Raw genomic sequence first — 22833 nt, 5'->3', positions numbered from 1 at the left:
TGGAACGAGCGGATGAGTTCGAGGTGGAGCTATCGGTAGCTCACCTCGAACTCATCCAGGTCCCACCTCGACCCCAATGGCTCGTTCCATCACACTTCCTCGACCGCAGTCGCCTGCGCAACAGCACCGTATTTTAGCTTTGACCCCCCTTTACATCAAGTAGTGGAGCGTAGCGGTTAGGATCGTGGTAGAATCCTCGCTTGCACCATCCGTCGCTGCAGTTCGCTATGGTCCCACCTCATACCAATCGCTGTGTCCACAGCGCCGCTTCGATTGCTGCCGCGTACGCAACTGCACCATAGTTCTTGTCGTTTTGAGCCGAAAATAAGTCCCTGGAAAACATACATATATGTTTTCCAGGGACTTATTTTTACGGCTGCTAAGTTGTTTCAAAGCGCATAACATGAGGAAGTTTAGGAGTTTGTTATTGAGTGATAGAGATTGATAAGAAAAGAGTTCTGTGGTGTATAAAAGATTGGGGGGCAGGATCGAAAGTGCTATTTGCCATCTTACTGACCCTACTAACTGACCATCCTACTGACCAAACTCGTGGTGAGGTCAGTTCTCTCATTGAGGTTCATAATGTACTCAACTTTGTCAGATAAAGTTAGAATTTTGCAGTTCGGCACTGCGCCAACACATATCAGGCCAATGAATTGATGTCGGATCAAAAGCAGTTCTCGTAAGCGGTCTCGTAGTGTACTCTGGCAACATAAGGCCTCAATAAGTCACGTTCCGCCGTAGTGATCGATATGGCTGTTAATCAATACGTATCGAAAAGAAAACGTCAGGGAAATATAGCGGTGCTACAATAATAGCCTTCTTTGCAAGAATTCGCAAACTTGTGGACTTTATGCGTTTCTATGTGATCGCCATAACGATCGATAGATCCAGTAACCGCTTGAGCCGAACTGGGTGCCTTCTTTTTTGCGTTGTTTGTTGTGTTGCCGTGTCTTTCAGCATCACCAAAAACAAGAAATTTCTATCTTTTCCAATTCATTTTTTTTTGACATCATAAAGGATTAACTGAGTTTCAGGGGTCTACCGAGAATCCTGAATGCAGGTTTTGCTGGTATTGCTGGAGTTACTTGTGTATTCCCTATTGACCTCGTTAAAACTCGCCTACAAAATCAACGGGTTGGACCTAATGGCGAGCTACACTATCATGGAATGTGAGCATAGTTTTTGGAACTCGAGCCATTTGAGATGTGACATGCATTTAGACTAAAAACGCATTCATTCCGACAAGCCGCGAATAAACTATGCTTTTTTTAAAATGATTTCCTTGTGTTGCTTAGCATGTACACCTCGTCCAAGACTGCCGCTATACTCCCTCCTTTTTGGCGAAATTTGCAAAGTCCCATTCTCAACACGTATTAATTGTAAGCGGGAGTAGTGGCACTACCTACAGTATAGTAGAGTCAGAATGACATGGAGCACGTACGCAATTGCGTACGCGGCTTCTCCTGAGCCCCTTCAGTGGAGCGTAGCGGCTAGGAGCGTGGTGAAACCCTTGCTGGCACCATCCATTGCTGAAGTATGCCACCGTCCCATCTCGGTTCCAACTGCTGCCTCCACCGCACCGCTTCGAACACATCGGCTTGGGCAACTGCACCGTACTTCATGTCGTATGATCCTAGTATACGACCGATCCCTATGCAATAAATTCCTATGAAAAATGAGGTAATCGTCGCTGATATTTTTCGTGTTGTAGCTCAGACGTATGCGTTGCAGTCATCTGGGCGAGGATAGGAATATGAAATGCAGTCGGGTCAAAACGACCTGAAACTCGGTACAATTTGCGTAAGCGGGTGCGCTCGAAACAGCACGGTGGAGGATTAGGATCGACAGGGGAGCCTCGCTAACTCCACTCATCTATGCAGTTCGGACGGAGCTGGCTAGACGAAGGTCCCAACTCGGCTACAACCGCAACGCATTACCGCTCCGCTTCGGGTGTGGCCGCTTACGCAGCTGCATTGAGCTTCGAGTCGGTTTGACCCCCGTACCTCCGATGTCTTGTTGAGTCTTTAGAATGGATTGTGCGAAACAGACATGGAAGTCCGGCGGAAGATCAGTGTTTTCGAAGGTACGTAATGTACTGTTGTCGCAGCATTCACCACTTTGTGTGTGTACGTGTTTTTTTTTTTAATTAAGAACCTCATAGATCTAAAATATGTTTGAACTCTCTAACTTTCTCCGCAGGTAATGAATATATCCTCAATGGTTCTTCTTAGGTTCGAGCTCTCTACTCGGGATCTGCCGTAAATATCGCCTTAATCACTCCAGAAAAAGCAATCAAGCTGGTTGCGAATGATTTCTTCCGCTATCATTTAGGGGTTCCTGGACAAAAGTTGGTAGTAGTGCTATTACTTAAAGATGATCTAATTCTTGTCGAGGTCTTCAGAAAGCTTTCGACTTCTCGGGGGATGATTGCTGGAGGGCTAGCAGGTGCGCTTCAGATTAGTGTGACTACACCTATGGAATTATTGAAAATCCAACTACAGGATCAGGGAAGGACTCATGGTGAGACAAAAATTACTGATAAGAGCGTATTCAAAGTTTAAGGTCTGATTGGAATTTTAGAAAAAGGTGCGAGAAAGATGACAGCGCTCGGCGTATCGATGCAGCTTTTAAGAAAACATGGTATAGCTGGACTGTACAAGTGAGCTGACTTTATAAATTTCTGCTGATTGATCAACTATGTCTGAAATTCGGAACCTTTCGAGCGTGAAATCCTCGGTGAAAATCATAACCATTCGCGCGTTTCTTTCTTCCAGAGGCCTCGGTCCAACTTTTGCTCGTGACGTCACGTTTTCTTCGATGTACTTTCCGTTGTTTGCCTACTTAGATTCGCTGGTATTTTACTTCTTGAAATAAGATCGAAGAACAGAAGCGATGCAGGTTTGATTTAGGGACCACGGAAGAAAGACGGTAGTGGAGATGCTGTATTCTGGACATCATTCTGCGCTGGACTGGCTGCTGGAGCATTCTCATCGTTTATGGTTACTCCACTCGATGGTAGGCGTTTATTATTCCTCTTCTTTTTGGATCCTATTCCTTAAGACAACGTTTCATGTTATGTTTCTTTCCCGTTGATATAGAAACACTCTTGTAATGCCTCAGAAGCAATGCTAACTTGTGAAATCATTTCCGAAAGATCACACAAAGATAGAATCTAAGGGGGAAGCTAATACAACGCAGTTCATAGGTTGTCGGTCATGGGACCTACTTCTTACGGATGGTTCAGGTGCAGAGAAAGGCCTTATTCTAGTCTTTCAGCAGCACCGAATAATTTTCAAATAGCAGCTGAAATTAGCAAGATTGATACTATTATACAGTACAATAGCCAAATGCTGTGATCTGTTTTTGCTCTCATCGATTGATCCCTGCAACTCTTAAACCTGTTGGCGTCTTCGTATACTATCTTTGAATTCTTCAGCGTCTCTGTACCTTAAACGACTTTACTTCGTGATTCACTTTAACAGCGGATGAAATATGATCATTTTCAATCGATATCAAGCGATCTTAACACCAAGAAGTGCACAGTCTGATCAATCCAATTCTGCACATGTGCCATAGATCGTAAAACTCCCATTCGTTCGTGCCTGTTTTTGGCACATACTTGTAAAACAACTGTTAAAGGATGGCTGGTAAACAGATGTAAGGAGTAAGTAGCCAATAACTTCAAATTAATTCATATCTTACCACTTAAAAGCATGCACGTTGTTTCTGAGAATGTCTTTGTCGAAAATTTCTTGTAAGAGTTAAGACTGGTGACATAATATGTAAACTGTAAGTGCTATTGGATAAGAGATGCAAAATGAATAAGAAAAGAACTCGATATTTCTTTTATGTTGGAATCAGATCACTATGTAGATCTGGAAGTACCTGCTCCTAAACTCCTCGGACTTTAATCACCAACCTCTCATCTGTGATTAACAGTACCCTCGTTATAACTTCCCGCCGTCCAAAAACTTCGCCATTTCTTCTGTGTACACAGGAAATGGTCCACGCACTATTGCACTAAGTACTTACTTTTTTTAACTTGATGTAATTGTAAGGACACATCACTTTGTCGTGAAGTTCAGTGATGTAGCTAATTCGCTAAATAGTACCCTATTTCAGTAATAAAGACCAGAATACAAACAATTAAAAAAGGACCTCATGATATGACTTGCAAGAATATGCCGGAAGCATTTGTGTAAGATCTTTTTTAAACTTTTTGGTCTAAATTGGAATTATCTTGTAGAATTTGTTTATATTTAAAGGCCACACCTTCAGAAATAGTGCCTTCTAAGTTTCTATGAGTTCTAAGAGCATGAATTCACTTAGAATAAATACCAATTTTAAGTCACTTAAAATTAAGGACTGCTTTAAAGAATGACTGTCAAAGACCTATTGTCTCAACCTGTATGAGGACGAGTTTACAGCGCTCGTCTATTTTTCATTTATTATTATTATTTGTTTATTTATTTATTTATTCTTCGTCTCTTTTTACTTGTACACGTCAACACGAGCACACGGGATCTCATTATATAAATATGTTGTGATGCAGTAAAGCTGGAAACTCAACCACTGCATTTCTTTGACTTGTACCTCAGAGTGGAATGCAACCATATTTTATTATTTATTATTTGTTGTTTATCATTATTCATTTTTTTTTATTTTTTTTGAAGTTTTTTTTTTGCATATTTTGTGCGACAGTAATTTGTAGCGCACACTAACTATCTTGTCGAATAATTTTTGTAATTTAGGTAGGCGATTTTGAGGTGTTGGTTGCATCTAAGAGCCCAATTTTGTTATGCAATTCATTTTTTTTTCTCAGGAAAATTCTCCGAAAAGAAGGCCCACAAGCACTATTCAAAGGTGCCGCCTGTCGAGTAATGGTCATAGCACCGTTATTTGCAATCGCTCAAACTGTCTACTACATAGGAGTGGCTGAGAAGATTCTACATCAAAAGAAAGCTGTTCATGTTTAGAATTCAAACTGTCGACAGACTATAGACGAACTATACAATAATTATCGAAAACCTCTACACTGATCGAATAAAATGGTTTGCTTGAGATTTCCCGAGAGTTGTTGTATTTTTAGCCTACGACTCGACACTCGGGTGAACCTTGCCGTCGACCAAATGATCCATGAGTCATCGCGGCGTTTCCGTTTACCTAACGATGTCTAAGACAATAAAGTACCAAAAGAAACCTGTTCTTACTGTCGCCGTCAATCGTACGCTGTAACAAACAGCGACACAACCACTTTATAAAACTGTCGATTTCTTCTTTCTTTTAGGACAACCGTTTAAAACGTTTCCTTTTATAAAAGACTTTCTTATAAGGCGGTCAATTTCTGCTTTCTTTTAAAACAACGTTTAGGAATTTTCAATTTATAAAGAACTTTTTCACAAAGCCGCCTATTTATTCTTTCTCTAGGAAAACGTCTGGAACCTCTCAATTATTCTTCCTTTTTAAGTGCATATCCTAGAATTGTTCCTGGAACTTGTGTTCAGTCTACCAGATATTACTGAATTTTTACCATTCCCACTACATTTCCTATCCTCGATCGTCTATGTAATAGAAATTAGTGGATAACTATGACTTGCGGTGGCCAGCCGATGTGTCAAGTCAGTGGTTTTATCCTCCCAGACAAGTCTGGTACCAATTTATCGACCCCGAGCGATGAAAGGTTTGGTGAGCGCTAGGGCGGATTCGAACCTCCGATCATCGATCGTGTAGACAGCTGAACCTCGTACCGATTGCGCTACGTCCGCTCCTTAACACATTCTAAACAGAAGTTAATTCTTGGTACTTATGTAGCTGATTCTTCTGACAGCGATGTCACAACCTTTGGACAAATTTTACCTGATTCACGCCCCCTTTCCCATTTGCTTTGCCATAGTCCCATGAGGACTGCGGTGGCGCGGTCGAACGTGACCGTGGACGCCTTTAGCTTGTAGGGTTTCGTTTCGAAAAACCATTCATAGTTGAATTTATCCATGAGAGATAAAACAGGCAAAAATTCACCTTTCTCAGCTTTGGATGATGAGGTTAGCAGAGGTAAATCAATAATCTTATCAATTTACGCAATCAATCAATAAGTTTGCGCGAAAGTAAACCCAATAATGAATACGTCCTTAGAAAGCTTCTCACACATTAGTGATCTCGCCTAACCTATACAAACTTTTCCTTTGATGTATGATGGATCCAGTCAAGATCCAGGTGATTTTTTCTTGAACTTGATCTTCTAGTCCGAGAGATTTTTTTAAATGCTTCCTCCTCACAACTCTTTATCCGGGAAATTGTCCCAAAATTGGATTATGCGTCAATATTGGCGAAAACTAGTTTGCAATGTCTACAAAAAAAACACCGAAAATACTAAAAACATGATAATTCGCACATGTTTCGTCACAATTTCCTTTTATTTCCAGAAGTTCTAGCCATCATCATGCTGACGATAGCTACTATCCCGTAAATTTGAATATCCGTGCATTTATTTATGATAATACATAAATTTACATACAATCTACTTCGTATTTAGTATATCTTGTTATTTTATGTATTTATATTTATTTCGATTTTTTCAATTTATTTTATGGAAAATATTTCTCATAGGAGAATATGTTAATTTTTTCAGCTTCTTCAAGCTCTTTCTCAAGGACATCCATATATTTCTCGTTTTTAGGAAGTCTAGGTTCCTCTTAGGTATACTCCACGTCGATTTCTGTTCTCCATAGAAGGAGGACGTAATTTTGCGTCATGCAACAAATGGTATGCGGTTGTTTCACGTTTTCCGGCCGAAATACTCGTGCACATTTTTTCGTACGAGCAAAACAAAAACGACTACTCGATGATGAACAATTTCAGATGACCACACTTTCCACTGTGCTCTTGGTTCTTTCCTGTTCCACGTTGGCTCAGACGCTTTTCACCCAATCAGCTGGCGTTAAAGGAACACTTATGTGTGGCGACAGACCGTTAGCAAACACTAAAGTGAAACTTTATGATGATGACTCTGGTAAGTGTCCCAGCCTACTGTCGTGACAACTTTTTTGAACCAGAAAATCAAAAAAGAAATCAGAATCCCAGAATGTCACCTGGAAGTTATCACTTGGACGAAAATTTTACGTAGAACGAATTCTTCGATTCCGAATAGAAATTTGCGACCATGTTAGTGGGTGTAGCTATCTTAAAGGCATCACCCCACGAATCTGAGGTGGTGCAGATTTCAGGTGGAGTATTCGTATACGGGATGGGAGACTACGGAGATGGAGGTGATTCCGTCCATTTCTTGCTAATTGCCGTAAAAAACGGCCCGGAAGATGCGGCGCCGCACAAGACTGGCGCGCTCCAATCGAACCTCCTGTACAAAATGGTGCGCCAAAACGAATGAAGCCGCATCTTCCGGGCCGTTTTTTACGGCAATTAGGAAGAAATGGACGGAATCACCTCCCTCTCCGTAGTCTCCCATCCCGTATACGAATACTCCACCTGAAATCTGCACCACCTCAGATTCGTGGGGTGATGCCTTTAAGTAACTCATAAGTAACTCAGGGATAACTTTGGGGACAGTTCAGCATCTGAGATCTGATTCTAAGAAATGTTATTCTGACAATGTCTAGATTATCCCACTAGAACATCTGAATTTTCGCAAATAATAAGTTCTTTTTTCCCTCTTTAGTCCCTGGAATAGCAAAAAATTATGGATATTTCTGCTCAAAAGTAAATAGGATCCCTAGAAATTCCCTTTATCAAGCATTCCTTATTATGAAAGATTCCCTATTAAGGACCCGATCTTGATGATCTACTCGCTGAAGGCACAACAGACTCAATGGGACAATTCCTTCTTTATGGACATACTTCCGAAATAATGACGATTGATCCTAAGTTGAACATTTATCATGATTGTGACGATGCACTAACGGTAAGTACTCAGAATTAGAATATCAAAATCAGTCGAACAAAATCAGATCGCCTAGCAGAGTTACAAATGATGCGTTCCCTCGTTAGTTATCTTGATTAGGGGGATATGCAGTATTCAGCGTGGGACACCCTTTTAATGTGATCATCTGGCTGCGAAGATGTTTGCACGCATATGATGTTGCGAAGAAATGTGACTAATCACAAAAAAAAAAAACGTGCTGGAATCGCTACACCATTTGCTACCTACACACCTGCACTCTTGCACCACAAACCAGTTTTTTTTTTCTTCTGCAACTGTAAAAAAGACCATTGAAATCTTTCTTACACTCTGCCTTGTCATGTCTCTCATTTCTATATTTCTCATCTTTCTTGTTTCTTATCATATTTTAGATCTTTTTTTCAGCCATGCCAAAGGAAGGTCACATTCAACATTCCAAAGTCCTTTGTTTCGTCAGGTGAACAGCCGAAGCAATTCTTCAATATCGGTCAAGTTAACATGCAGATTCAGTTCGTATCTGAGGAAAGAGATTGTCTTCATAGGGCGTAGCTGATTTTCTCTTTTTTTTTTTTGGTGGATTTTTCTGTTTCTGCCATTTGTACACAATTTCATTTTCGCATATGTTTCACTTGAGTTTTCTGATGAAAAGACAAGTAAACAAATTCTAACACCACTGCGTCTTTGTGCACCGCCATAATCAAACAAAGGTAATAGAAAATACATTTTAATTTGAAATTTCCTCGGAAAATTTTAAAAAATCACTACGCAGTAAATAGTATGTAAAATAAGGAGATTCGCATCACTATCATGAAAATGTCTAGGTACTCTTTAGAGAAATCCCGGGGAGCAGAAAAATTTCAAAGGAGAAGACGTTTTCTCCTGTGCCATAATAGACAAAATAGTACACAATAAATCACTAGTAAATAATAATAATAAAATATTAATAATACTGTGATAATAATAAGTAATAATAATAATAATAAATAATAATAATAAATAAAAATCTTCAATTACCCACATATCATTCCCTTAGCCCCAAGTCCTGCTCTGCTGCTGTACTTTCATGTACTGATTCTTATTTGGGAAATGTTAAAAGCATCACCCCACGAATCTGAGGTGGTACGGATTTCAGGTGAAGTATTTGTATATGGGATAGTAGATTATGAAGAGGGGGTGATTCCGTCCATTTCTTTCTAATTGCCGTAAAAAACCGCCCCGGAAAATGCAGCTTCGAGCATTCCGTGGCGCTGTAGTCTACGAAGAGTTGTATTGGAGTGCGCCAGCCTTGTGCACGCGCCGCACTTTCCGGGACGTTTTTTTTACGGCAATTAGGAAGAAATGTACAGAATCACCCCACCATCATCATCACCACAATCTACGGCCCCGTATAAGCATAACCCACCGGAAACCCACACCACACCCGACTCGTGGGGCGATGCACTTGAATTTTCTTTTTTTTTTAAACTGATGTCTGGACAAATTACGGAATTAATTCAAAGGAATAGGTCTCAGCAAGTTAGTGATTACCTCTATCTGAGAATAGAATCTAGCTGGATACTTCAAAAACCAGTGAATTAATTTCACTGAATTGAAAAGAAAGAAATTGTTGGCCGATGCAATTAGTGGATGAGATGATCGCCAACTGTCACAAGAGTATTCTCGATCAATGCTGGCGGTCATCGGTCGGCACGGCACTCGATCTTGACTTTTTCTCGATACTGTTCTTGTCGACCACCTACATTTCTTCATTTATTTATCTTTTCTATTTCCTAATTCTACTTCGATTAGTTTGGACTACTAGCTTTGTGTGTATAATTGAGTTTTCTTATTTTTTATTTGATTTTATTTCTAACTGTATGAAGTCACCATCATTTATTGATCATGTACCTTACTGCTGCAGGTGTGGCACCGCAGTAAATGGCTTTCAACGAAGTAAACGTTGTTCGATCGAGAGTTTCTGCGGTGACAGAAATAATTTTAGGATTCTCCAAGTGTGGTACACATTAAGACATAAAACCCGCTAAGCGGAATTGATTAGTTTATTATTTACAACTAGTGTTAATTGGGAATAAGAGTCAAATGAATGGAATAATAGAAAGAAATAACGACAATAAGTAAATAAATAGAAACTGACTTAAAACCATTCGAAAATTGTGGTAAAAGCTATGCTGAAGTGAAAACGACCTGAACCAGGGTCCAATTACGTAAGCGGCCGTGCTCGAATTGGCGCGGTGGAGTTGAGGCGGTCACGATCAAGGCAGGACCCTCACTAGTTGCAATTATACTGTATGGGTGATTAAGGGACCCACCATCGAACGCAGCCGCATACGAAATCGCGCTGAACTGCATATCATTTTGACCAGAATATAAATCAAAAGCTCATTATCATCCGAGAACGTAGAGATTGAGCTATTCACCTCAACTAATGGTCACTATCTGGCTCTAAAGTTTGACCGACGAGGAATAGAAGTCCTCGTTTTACCAGTTCGCTCAGCTTTTTTCCTCTCGGTGAATCATGTGATGAATAGACACTGGTACTTACTTTTGCTCAGTGAGCGCGACGCGAATGCGTCGCGGTCACCCCGGCAGACATAAGGATCAAATCTCTGCATTTAGTTTTACAACCAGGTTACATCTAATTCCTGAAGATTTACATGGACATTTGACGTTCGGACTTGTCTCATTATTGTTAGCGAGATATATGTTCTGAAAGCGTAGCGAATTATTCGCTGAAGATCGGATCAAAATCCAGAAATTTGACTTCAAGAACTGTTACTCAGCTGAAGTGTGCGTTGACTAAGAAGATTTCAGAGCCGATTTCTGCAAAATGAGAATGTGAAAAAGAAATGGAGGCAGTTTAAAACAAATATCGATGGGATCCTTTCGTCCTGTCTTCACGGTATCTTTTTCCAAAAAAAAAACCATTATTTATCATAGAATTCTCTTCCTGCTCTTGGTTTAGTTCTCTCCCTACCTTCTCGTGACTATTTTTCTTCTTTTTTTTTTCCTTTTTTCCTTCTTTTTCCTCTTCAGAGATAAATAACTATTCAATGAAATGAAAAGATATTATATCGCTCGTTGATTCATGTCAGTCGTAAATCTTAGGATGTTAATCTTCCTCTTCTTGCTTGCCTATGGCGAGGCTTTCATGCATATCCGCGATCCCAGCTCATGGGAGCCAATTAGGAATCGGAATGGTCTCGAATGGATTAGCAGTTCTCGCAAGTCGCCCTACAAATGGTCAGAGGAATGGCTCGAAGATGTGCCCGTAGACCATTTTTCATTTGCCAACAAGGACAGTTTTAAACTTAGGTGAGTTATAATTTTACTTGACTCGGATGTATCTCATTGTTAATATTATATATTATAATTCTTTTATAATATTACTATTACATTATTATTTTGTCGATGACGGATGAAAGTCGGACGCGTAGGCGAATCCCTACAGCGATTGATCAACGTCGTGCGCTTTATTCGTCGTCGTTTTATTGATAATTTATTTGATTTATCCTTTATTGTCGATTTATATTGATTTATTGTTCAGTTTTGTACTGATATTTCTTAACAGATACTTCATCAATACCGACAGCTATGAAAAAGGTGGTCCAATCTTCTTTTATACGGGTAACGAAGGCAAGCTAGAGGGATTTGCTGAGAATACGGTTAGTACTAGTTGTGTTTATACTCTATATGATGCTAAAGACAATGGAGTTCACTAGATGCGCATTGATTTTCGCTGGAGTCCGCCACGCATAGATGATCAATACGCATCCCGTGTACTTGGCTGTCATTGGTATCCGATGGAGTGGTTAACACGAGGAAATTCTTTATTATTTTTTATTTCAAATTCTATGGTGTATCGATATTCGAGGAATGTTCAGGGCTTCATGTGGGACATCGCGCCTGAGTTCAAAGCTGCTGTTGTATTTGCTGAACATCGTTTCTATGGGAAAACTCAGCCGTACGGTGATACCAGCTACAATACTACCAACCATCTTGGCTACTTAAGTTCCGAACAGGCGCTGGCTGATTTTGTGTTGCTCATCGACTATCTGAAACAGAAGGTACGCCCAGTAATAGTCAAGATTTCTAGATTAATCCAATTTGTTTGGTTGTTTGGTATGGTATTTCTTGGTTTAGAGGTTACAAGGAGCGCAGAACTCACCTGTGATAGCTTTTGGAGGATCCTACGGTGGAATGTTGGCGGCTTGGATTCGAACCAAATATCCTCATAAGGTTGACGGGTATGTAAGCAATATAAGTGGCATTATTCCATAATGTTTACTAGTACTTATGTTTGCTGGCACAATAGGTGATTGTGGACAGGAAAAGTGCTCACGTTTCAACGAACGTGTTGTGGCTGTGTCGGATAAACATAAGTACCAGCGACCACAGGTGAAATGGTATAATAATAGCCAAATTCTAGATTAGTCTGCTTTCATTTTAAATTTTGGCAGAGCTTCCAAAAATATTTGATGTCATTATTTCCAAACTTTTACTTCATGCACATACACATCAACATTTTTTCAGAGCAATCGCAGCTTCAGCTCCTGTATTTTGGTTCATAGACTCGAATATCCCAGAAGATATCTATGACAAGGTATCGTTACTACCATAAAAGAGATCATTGTAAATTTATACGACTTTTATTCAAGGGGTTCAAAGGTTTTATCGGCAATTATCTCCACTGTATTATATTTTATATTATATATTTTTCGAGTTATTACAAGGTCTTACTTTATGGAATAGCAGATCTCGACATTTAAGGAGCACTATATAAAATTCTTCCAAACTCAACATGAGCATAACACTTAAGCTTAAGATAGGATCTTACAAACATTCACATTCTTACAATACGTCCTGACAATGAAATTATGACATTAATTCATCAGTTTTCTTCTCTGGAGATTTCCAGAAACAAAATCAGAACCCCTAAATTCAAATACGTCTTTCGTTTCTGTTTCTGTACACCAAACAACTTTTCTGAACAGCTGGTTTCAGTTGACTGCGTCAGCTGTTCATTAATTATTACAGGTTCGACAAACACCGTTTATATAGGAGATTAATAACGTCTTAAAGTGAAACATTCGCAGCATTGACCAAAATGAAAAAAAAGTGAATGAATGACCATTTCGTGCAAATGAACTATCTTAGCCTTGTCTTTTCGCTTGTAGCCTCCTCACAGAGATACGCAAGCGGTTGAAAATTGTATAAAAGTGTAGTTTAAAAATGTGTGATCCCGCAACGATTTGAAACGCTCCTCCTTGTGTTATTGCACCACAAATTGCTCATTACTTGAGTGCAATTGTAAGTCACTTTTTTGTTATTAACTGATTACAAAGGTGGTTAATCCTAGAGGTAGGAAGTACCATATATATTTTCATGTGCTCCAGATCCCTGCGTCGCTTATCATGCACTCTTTTAGATTGTCACTCGATCCTTCGTTAACTCTGGTTGTAGCCGCAAAGCTGTCGAGAAGGGTTGGAGGGCACTTCAGAACCTTGCACAAACTGGTAATTAACTGTGCTCTCCTCAATGACCGACATATTTGATGTGTTGATGTTCATTTTTTCAATAATAGTAGTAATACTATAGTATGAAATTTGGTTGTGCGGCAACAGAAAAGATTTTTTATTTACAGATGAAGGTCGCACTTTTCTCAATGAGTTGTTCCATCTGGAAGAGAAGTCTCGGATGACAACGCAGGATGACCACAGATTCCTTGCAGATTTCATTAAAGAAGTCTTTGAAAGCATGGCTATGGTGAACTACCCTTATCCAACGGAATTTCTGGCACCTCTGCCCGGTTGGCCTGTTAAGGTAATGCTATGGAAGTGACAGAGGTTCAAACATTTTAATAAACTAGAGAGTTCTTGCAATGTTCTCGTTTTTAGGAAGCATGTAAGTTCCTAGCAAACGTTCCAAAATCAGATGAAGAAGCTGCTAGACAGTTGTATGAGGTATAAATCCGTACTGACGAAGAACAGCCAAAGGTTCCCTCCTTTTTCAGGTTACAAACCTATATTATAACTACACTGGCACAACCGCGTCTTTCTGTGCAAATGCCGCACGTTGTGCTGGTGCATTTGCAGCACTCGGGGATCCCATGGGATGGCCTTGGCAGGTAGGTTTAGGCCGGAAAAATTCGGATTATTTTTTTCGTACAAGTATTCCATAACTGGGTAACAACTAATTGTTTAGTCTTGTACCGAAATGGTAATGCCATTATGTGGAAGCGGATGGCCAAACGACTTTTTCTGGAAGGATTGTCCCTTCACTGTCGAGGGAGCAATTGAAAACTGCAGAAGATGGTCAGCAATTACTGCATTCCGTAGATCTTATCAGGGCCATATATCACTATTTCTTGCCCAGAGGGACAGGCTCTGTTGAGCCTGTCCCTCTGAGAGATCCTCGGCTGGAGCATTGCAGTAATGCACGGTCGGCATTTCCTCCTATTCCGAGTCGTCTCGTTTGAATTTAACCATCTGAAGCCTCTTAGACAACATTTGTGCATGCTCCAATAATTATTCAAGTTCAGCTGGTCAAATTAAAATAGTGAAACTTTAAAATTAAATCCAGGTTCCAAAAGGTGGGATTCGATCGTTCAATGCTTCGACAACATTGGGCTACTCAGAACTATGGCACAACATTTCCATCTGCTAGTAATATTGTGTTCTCGTATGTTTCTTCCAAACATTTTGTTCAGCTATTAGAGCAGCAGCCTCTGTGTTCTTACCTTTATTTTCCTTAGAAACGGTTTTCTCGATCCGTGGTCTGGAGGTGGCTGGTCGTTGAAACCAAAAATCCAAGGTTCACTAGTGTCAATCATTCTGAAAGAGGGTGCACACCATTACGACCTTCGAGGATCGAATCCGGAAGACACGGAAGAGGTACGTAGCAATGAATTGTCTAGGTTCTAGTAGTAAATCATGCACGTATGTGTTATATAGACACTAGCCCTTATGTCTGCCAAGATGACCGCACTACCCGTTAAATTAGGAGGGGCAGAAGACGCTAAATGCAAAATTGCGTGATCATCTGCGAACGCGACGCGGTCCTTTATGCAGACGCAATTACCGACGACTATTGGTGGTGTCTACATTTTTTACGTTGTTTCTTTTTTTTAGGTAAAGGAAGTTCGTCAGCTGGAAAAGAACTACATTAAGAAGTGGATACAAAAATCAGATTCATCAAGGAATTGAAACACTGATAAATGGTTTTCTTTCAATCAGACGCAATAAACCTTCAATTTCTATGTGATTTTTATTCCCGTTGCCCGAACTCTTCTCGTTATAAAGACAGCCTAAGATAAAAGCTATAGAGGTTGTACATTTTCATTTCTCTTACTTTTTCCTTGAGATAATGCCCTTAAAGGCAAGACTCATTGGAAAAAAAAACCTTCATTTTCGAAGAGATAGCTGCCAAGAATGATTTGCTCTCTAACATATCTTCCTTTTGCACGATCGAAAAAGTACAAGTAGATGGGACAAACGCGACTGCAGTAAGGGGAATTGTGGATGTGTTCTAAAATACGGGTTTCTTGGATCCTTCGCGACGTTTCACACTTAAGTTTAGAAGCAACGTATCGCAAAGGTTCCAGGATATGTCAGAATTCCAGATACAGATATGGTCGAGAACAATTCAATAATTTAATATCATCCTTTTCATACGAATTACGTCATAATTGTAGAAGCTTCTCTTCATCAAATTTACCTAATTATCTCACAGTGGATTCCGGTTCCACGGCATGAGGTTGGTCGCTCTGTATAAATGCCACTTACAAGTGTTTTCCTCAACGTTCACCACAGCACAGCTCTACACCAATGCGTCCATTTCTGTTTCTGGCTGTCATCGCCTTGAATTTACAAATCAGCGGAGCAGCATCGGTACGAGTTTCTCTACCAAAGATCAAGTAAGATTAGACTAGCAGTGTTCCTCCAAAATTTTCTTTGCAAAATATAGAACCAGTCAATCCAGACGGTTGAAGAATAACTCTTTCCAGATATCAATGCGATCCGAAGGATCCATCAACTGCATTAAGATGTACAGGAAAAACTAAGTACGGTCTTAAGGAAGGTTTTGGATTTCAGAGGGAAACACCAAAGAACAACATCTTCTGTTTGGTTTGACATAGAAATTGTTGGAAACAGGACATTTCTCGAAGGAAAGCACTATTTTCCAGAAATTCAAAATGTGTGCTAATTACGGTTATGGTACAATGATGCTAGCAATACATTCAGCATGGCGAGCAAAAGGGGTGGTGCCAAAAGCGGTGAGAAAAATTGAATGTCTGTGCGCTGAGTACGTGTGTTACGGTGTATATGTCGCAATCATCCGGGAAAGTAATTTTTACGCGGTCTGTATCCATAACAGAGTTCCTAAATCTAATTTAGCTTCCTCATGTATCTCTTATAGACACTTACAAATTGAAACTTGTGTCCTCTATATTATGTGTGCGCCGTGGACCTCGGCTTTTCCGAGTCCTTTTCGCAAGTCTTTTAACTGAGGCTGAGACCCATCTGCTATTTGAATGACGTTCACCAGGACAAAAGGGATCAATTTCCATCTGTGCGAACGAGTTTGCACTAATACTTCTCTGCAAAGATCTAACCACCTACGCAATATTGCCATAAACCAACATTAACAGTACTATAAACCAACCTTTGTGTTTTGTACTTTTCTCGCGATACTCTTTTGCGGAAGTAATCAGCTTAGATAAACTGCTGGAATGTTCTCTCTTCCAGTAATAAAGAGAATACAGAATAATTAATAGAAGCTTGTGCTGTTTTCTAGAGTACATTTGTGTAGCTACAATTCTTCTATCTCTAAAGACTTGTTTTACTGGAACTTTTCTTCCTAAGAGTCTAAGATGTGAACGAAGGGTGAGAAAGATAAGATCCCATGCCCACGTCCAGAATAAAACGCAACGAATCGGTGCTTTTGGCAAGCGCTTGTATGGTTCTGAGAATTCTAACAGACGTCAGTTCCGCCTTTATCACTACCATTCCTTCTGACTTGCTTTGAAAGATACCTATCTTTGTCTCAGAGTTTCGGTAATGGTCCCAACTTGAATAATCCAGAAGATTTTGCTCATCCATATTCAATAATGAAGACCATAACATTATCGCATTTGTAATCATCAAAAAACTGTTTAGCCTGGTCTAAGAATGTTCCTTTTCAGTACATATCGTTCCCTCTCACTAAAACAAAGTCATTTGCCGGTGAGTTCTACACTGATAGCTAGTTGTTGATTAGTTTTTCTTTCTAATTGTTTTCCAATATCCCTTTGAACTCCACTATTCCCTACTATAACACTGATGCAATTAAGAAAGCTTGCACAATCATCCCGAAACAAAAAAGTCGCTGAAAGAACTGGTTGGACGAGAACGAACCAAGAATGTTCGAGAAGCAGTAAGCACTCCCTTTGCTCCGCCCATATCGTCGGTCCCCAGTAGCACAACGATGATAGAATCTACAACAACGCATGTGCTCACGGAAGGAACTTCTGACACAAATTCGAAGACTTCTAAACATGAAGTAACCAGGAATGTTAAAACCATGGGGTAAATCAGATGAGATTTTTTCAAATGAAAGTATTCCTTGATACATAAATCTTCAGTGAGGACGCTACTGGTGAAACTGAAATGACAAGAGATAGGTAAGCCCAAGATTAAATACCCAATGGGCTACTACCACCAGTAGTCTAGAATTAACCGTGCAGTAATGAAGTAAATAAAAAGTAAAGACAACATGAATGACCAATTTAACTAAGCACTATAGTTTAGATTGTTCGAGATCAACACTACACCTCCTCCTTTTCCCGTCGATGCAATTCGAAGGGCTATATTGAGCTGGAGGCACCAATAACTAGCGTTTTGTTCTGTGAGACTAAACGCTAGACGATTGAAGCAAACGCTTTACGCAAAATTGGAAATAAAGTGGTGTGCTATTTTGCATAAATTTTATCGTAAATGTGATGTTTGAGCAAAAGCTACCTCGTCTACAGTACAGCAAAGAAAAAAAAGCGAAGATGTGCATGTTTTTAGGTAGCTGTGAACAATCATAGAAGATTCTGCAACAACATTTCTAACAACTGAAACTAAAACGAAACAAAAAGGCATCAACACGACAAAAAAAAAAAACCTAGTATCAACCAATCTACTACTTTTTAAACCTAGTTATAGAACTCTTTGAGAGTAGCTTTTCGTATAGACTCTCCATTCATTGTTTGAGACGTGCAACCACTTATCTGAACAGCACTTTGCAGTACAAAATCTACACGGAAAACGCAGTGTATGGAACCTGATTAAGTGTCTAAACTCACTCTCACTACTACGTAGTCTCCAGGTTCATAACCGCAGGTGTTTTCGAATATCACTTTCGTGCCATTGTCGGCTCGACCTTGAAGTGCTGTCGGTGAGCGTTTAGAATTCTAGAACGGATTTGATGTAGTGCTTAATAACATTTAAAAAAATGCAATTTTGCTTGAATTGTGTAAAGCTTACGCCTTCGACAAGTACAAGCTGTTCTGTTCCAATCAGTGATTGGTGAATAGCAAGTGAACCCTCGCGGAACACAGCTGCTAACTCTTCGTGTCGACGTCGTTTTATATCTTCAGGCACGTCATCTACCAAACGGTAATGAGCACGAGTCTTCTGAATAGATTGAAATACATGCGAATATATGCAGGAATAGAAAATTTTGTAATAACAGTAAAAAAATGTATACCTCTCTCATACTGTATGGGAACACGTAACAAAACGTGTACTTCACGTTACGTATCAACTCAACAGTCCTCTGATGGGCTTCCTCTGTTTCTCCGCAAAAACCGGCAATAAAATCGGACGTGAGGCTTACGTCTGAAACATACTATCATGAATTTTCACCAAATAAAGAGAATTCTTTGCTACATATTAATTTACCTTAATTTTTACTACATCATTTCAAAGTCTCCTAACATCTTCAAGGGTGGAATTCTCTTTCACGTACCTGGGATTATTTGACGGATGTCATCCACAAGCTTCAGGTACAACTCTCGTGTATATCCTCTTCCCATTCGTTCGAGTGTAGCATCATCGCCACTTTGAGCGGGCAAATGCAACTGATTGCATATATTTGGACGCTCCTTTATTAACCGAATTAGCTGAAATAGATGTGCATCATAGCTGAAAGATTTGGAAATAACATTTGAATAGGAAAAATTTTTTCAATATAATATTTCCGGGTTTCATTCTTCTGTATTGTTTTGTTTCAAGATAGAGGTATGCAACAGACCACGTTGAAGCTTTCACACTACCTCAATAGGAAAATCCTTAGGATGGGGAGATGTGAATCGAACACGCATTTCCGGATCAATATCAGAAATTTTTTCCAAGAGTGTTGCGAAAGTACGACCACCCGTTTTTGGCCTGAACGTTACATATCGTGGCAAAACTTAGATTTTAATGCCGGAAAGATTATGTACTTGTATACTGTTGAAAAACCTGGAACAGCAGTGGTTGCAGTTGGTTCTTGCATGAAATGTGTAGATTCTGACATATCACGGTAACTGTTCACGTTTTGTCCAAGCAAGGTTACTTGTTTGACACCCTGGAATGTTCAAAGTTTCAAGTGATTTCTAGTGAGAGACCTTCTTCGAAAATGAAATTCGAAATTAAATTAAACCCTCTATGCAAAGGAAGAAACATACGCGTATTAGTCTCACCTCATCACTCAGTCGGCGCACTTCTTCGATGATCGAATCAATAGGACGACTTCGCTCTCGACCTCTAGTTAAAGGTACAACGCAATATGTACACATATTATCACATCCACGCATGATTGAACTGAAACGCAAGGATGGTCAACATTTGCTCATCAACGGAACCAACATCGTAAATGCGCAATATTTCAAGTAGCATCGACGACGAAGTCAAACTAATTTTAACTCACACAAAAGCAGTCTTAGCGTTTTGATCTACTCGAACAGGTTTCACATCCGCGTAAGTCTCTTCAACGGATAGTTGAACATTGATTGCATTACTTCCTGCTCGAACAACTGCTAGCAGGCGCGGAAGATCTCGATAAGCATCGGGACCTTAATTTTAAAGGTGAACTCTAGCAATCAATTAGTAATTCAAATCAAGACACGACGGGAAATGTTGACACAAACCTGCTACAACATCGACGAGTCCTTTTTTCGATAGTAGTCCGTGACGGACGCGTTCAGCCATGCAACCTTGAAAATAGTCGTCGTAAGCTAGCAAACAGCTACAAAAAACAAACTATTTTCCAGCGGATACATTTTGTGATGAAAAAGCAAAACTATAGCTACGATAGAGCACTAGTGCATCAGTTCAGACTCTTCAGATCCTCAGGTGGTAACAGATCTCAGAGAGTCAACAGAAATTCAGTTTAAAAAAACAAATTAGTGAAACTATTCATATCGCTATCAAACTGAAAGTGACAATGATCTAAATTTAGTACCAAGCACGCCAACGATTGGCCTTCGCCGTGCTACATGTCTGATCCGCTTCAATTCTCGCCATACCTTTTCTTCAGCACCTTCACGAATCGAACATGTAATTAAAACCACAACGTCAGCCTGAATGAGGTAATATTCGTGAGCAAAACTTCATATAGTTCTCATGAAAAGGCTATCAGATACAAAATTAACTCACAGCAAGTAGGTCATCTGTTTCTACATAATCGTTAGTCTTCAGGAGTGATCGTACCACTTCCATATCGTTTACGTTCATTTGGCATCCATAAGTGACATATTTTACTAAACAATTAGAATAGACATGAGTGAGGGTGATATCCGAAAGTAAGACACAAGGAATACTGCAGTTACCTTTACGGCCAAGACCAGAAATGTCTTCTGGAGCCAGATAGCTTGTCTCCTCTATTGTAGGAGAGATTTTTGGTAATCGTGTCCTACTGCTTCGCTGAATGAAGTGATCAAGACCGAGTCCATCTAAACCAGAGACTAGATATCAGACAAAATTGATCGGTAGAAGCACCAGAAAAGCACTTCGAAAAATTCTCATGTAAAATAATTGAGTGTTAATATGAGTTATAAATACAGTACGGATCAAAAACCACTACAGAGCGACATACCATTCGGTAATCTACGTCGATTTTCCTGTTTAGCAGTGGTAGCAGCGGCTTCACACCCATACCGTCGTTTCGATAAGACATCCCGTAGCAATAAAATGAAGCGGCGATTCATCTGAATTCATAGATCACTGCCTATTCAACATATGTAAAGTATCTGTTAGAATGAAGAGTTACGACAAAAAACTTTCAGAAATCCTGTCTTCCTAAACGAATTCTTCAGAATTTATTCCCGGCATCAGCACGTGCTATGAGCAAAGATCTAAACAAAATTCCTACTCTGGGTCAGATTTTCCCGTTTCTTTTAAGTATGCAGCTTCATTAATAAAATATTACATCCGCGAACTTTTTTTACCGCAAAGTCGTCCTTAATTTCCAATTCATACAACTTAAATATATGCATAAGTTCTGTTAGGATCCAGAACAATTCTCAAGAAAAACATCTAAGATATTGAATTGGTTCTTTGCACTGGCTATCTATGTATATTTTCCACGTTATGCAGGAGCACTATTGTTAAGAAGATAAAATTACATTTTTATTCTCAAGAGAGGACTATTAGGATTATTTTCAGGATAGGATACTGAAAGTATAGAAAAACAGGTGACACATTTATTCCATTTACTGATTACACAACGGTATAAGTCGCCAAAATAGGAACATACTGATTTTTGTGGTTCATGTTATCCGCAATGCACATTTTATTTCAGTGGATAATCATCTACACACAGAAGAGAATGGGAAATTGAGCTTGCCACCATGATTTTTCACAGACCACGCTTGAAATCATGTCGCTGGTCAGGATGAACGGAGAATTCGTATTTAACATCAAAAACTATCCTTACGATAACCCCTCCTGAATACATAGAAACCCCACTAGCGGTTATTACACGTTCCCATACCATTCCCGTCTCTTCGTCAAAGCAGACAAAAATGAATACGATGAAGTAGTGTAGTGCTGTGGAACTAGAGAATATCTTTTGGATAAATAGGATTTGAGTTCTTCACCCACGGCACCTTAGGAGATAGGATTTTGAAAACGTCAACTGAAGTAAGAAAAAAACCGATTCGATTTCTTGTGTTTAGTAAAATTCCCTAGTAAGGTTATTCCTTAAGTTTTTTTCTTCAAATTATTGCTTCGTGTGAATTTCATTCGTTCATCGAAAATAAGACTATATCAGCTGACGTTTAGTAAAAAATCTTAGGAAAAAAAACCGCTGTACTCCCCGTATATGATCGTCCTTTCTCGTCTGTTCTTCATTGCGAATCATTCATTGCATCGAAAAATTGAATGGTACAGGGAATATACGATGAAAATTCCAAAGTTCCATAGTATGGTAGTAGTACTATGGTAGCACTTATTCTACGGTACGCATCTTACGCTAGAAGCTTTTAGGGGAAATCCTAGACTCTTCAGGAAAACATTACTTGACAACGATCACCGGTACAAAATATGATCGTTCAAGTTGCCGCTCTACGAGAATCCAATCAAGAAGGGTTAGAGCGCGAAGATCGAGAGTGAATAGAATAGCACAGAAAAACGAGAGATTAAAACAAAGCAGCGACGGAGTGGAAGAGATGCGAGAGAGAGCGCGCGCGGATCGATGTGCGTCGTGATGCGTTGCGTTCACCACTCGAACACGTGTATCGGCGTGGGTTGCTCGTCGTCTCCTCCTCTTCGCTCATATCTTTGCTTGCTTTTTTTTTCTCCTTATGGGACGCTAGAGTGTTCCTCTTGCCTTATAAGGTTTTAGGGGGGTTCCTACGGGGGAATCAGGTAGTAATAGTAGTAGAAAGTAATAGTGTCAGTAGGTTAGTTACGTTA

At 39.7% G+C, this 22833-nt stretch overlaps 3 protein-coding genes across 6 annotated transcripts; 2 read left to right on the top strand and 1 right to left on the bottom strand.

Annotated features, from left to right (window-relative positions):
- Window positions 1–659: 659 nt before the first annotated feature.
- RB195_008462 (uncharacterized protein) lies at window positions 660–4979 on the top strand (the record flags this gene model as incomplete). Its single annotated transcript, XM_064194977.1, has 10 exons — window positions 660–682; window positions 1038–1172; window positions 2032–2086; window positions 2235–2350; window positions 2405–2523; window positions 2584–2662; window positions 2778–2856; window positions 2913–3018; window positions 4126–4201; window positions 4826–4979. The coding sequence occupies 10 exons, from the start codon at window positions 660–662 to the stop codon at window positions 4977–4979; spliced, it is 942 nt and encodes a 313-aa protein (XP_064046122.1).
- Window positions 4980–6753: 1774 nt separating this feature from the next.
- On the top strand, window positions 6754–17782 carry RB195_008461 (uncharacterized protein; the record flags this gene model as incomplete). 4 transcript variants are annotated; one of them, XM_064194976.1, is made up of 24 exons in its annotated part: window positions 6754–6765; window positions 6862–7012; window positions 7782–7918; window positions 8321–8424; window positions 11021–11227; window positions 11484–11577; window positions 11797–11979; window positions 12056–12159; window positions 12446–12515; window positions 13341–13428; window positions 13557–13735; window positions 13810–13875; window positions 13926–14039; window positions 14117–14226; window positions 14495–14593; window positions 14667–14805; window positions 15043–15055; window positions 15606–15667; window positions 15724–15827; window positions 15918–16038; window positions 16098–16187; window positions 17097–17136; window positions 17244–17326; window positions 17385–17456. In XM_064194976.1, the coding sequence occupies 24 exons, from the start codon at window positions 6754–6756 to the stop codon at window positions 17454–17456; spliced, it is 2442 nt and encodes an 813-aa protein (XP_064046119.1). The 4 variants fall into 4 exon arrangements, with proteins under 4 accessions (XP_064046119.1, XP_064046121.1, XP_064046120.1 ...); XM_064194974.1 differs by lacking the exons at window positions 6754–6765; window positions 6862–7012; window positions 7782–7918; ... (6 more) ...; window positions 17244–17326; window positions 17385–17456 and having other exon boundaries at window positions 11022–11227; window positions 15043–15117; XM_064194973.1 differs by lacking the exons at window positions 6754–6765; window positions 6862–7012; window positions 7782–7918; ... (13 more) ...; window positions 15043–15055; window positions 15606–15667 and adding exons at window positions 17535–17573; window positions 17701–17782 and having other exon boundaries at window positions 15739–15827; window positions 17244–17478.
- A 307-nt stretch (window positions 17783–18089) lies between these two features.
- On the bottom strand, window positions 18090–21125 carry RB195_008460 (uncharacterized protein; the record flags this gene model as incomplete). The annotated part of the gene is made up of 14 exons (XM_064194972.1): window positions 18090–18164; window positions 18240–18347; window positions 18421–18570; window positions 18644–18774; window positions 18905–19058; window positions 19212–19323; window positions 19380–19504; window positions 19620–19740; window positions 19847–19991; window positions 20067–20132; window positions 20381–20498; window positions 20575–20678; window positions 20748–20870; window positions 21014–21125. 14 exons carry the CDS (start codon window positions 21123–21125, stop codon window positions 18090–18092), a joined length of 1644 nt encoding a protein of 547 aa, XP_064046117.1.
- Between the last annotated feature and the right edge of the window lie 1708 nt (window positions 21126–22833).

This window comes from Necator americanus, chromosome III (assembly GCF_031761385.1).
Source record: "Necator americanus strain Aroian chromosome III, whole genome shotgun sequence".
Classification (NCBI taxonomy): Eukaryota; Metazoa; Nematoda; class Chromadorea; order Rhabditida; family Ancylostomatidae; genus Necator; species Necator americanus.
Note: the sequence above shows the minus strand (reverse complement) of the source record. Positions and strands in the feature narration are given on the sequence as shown.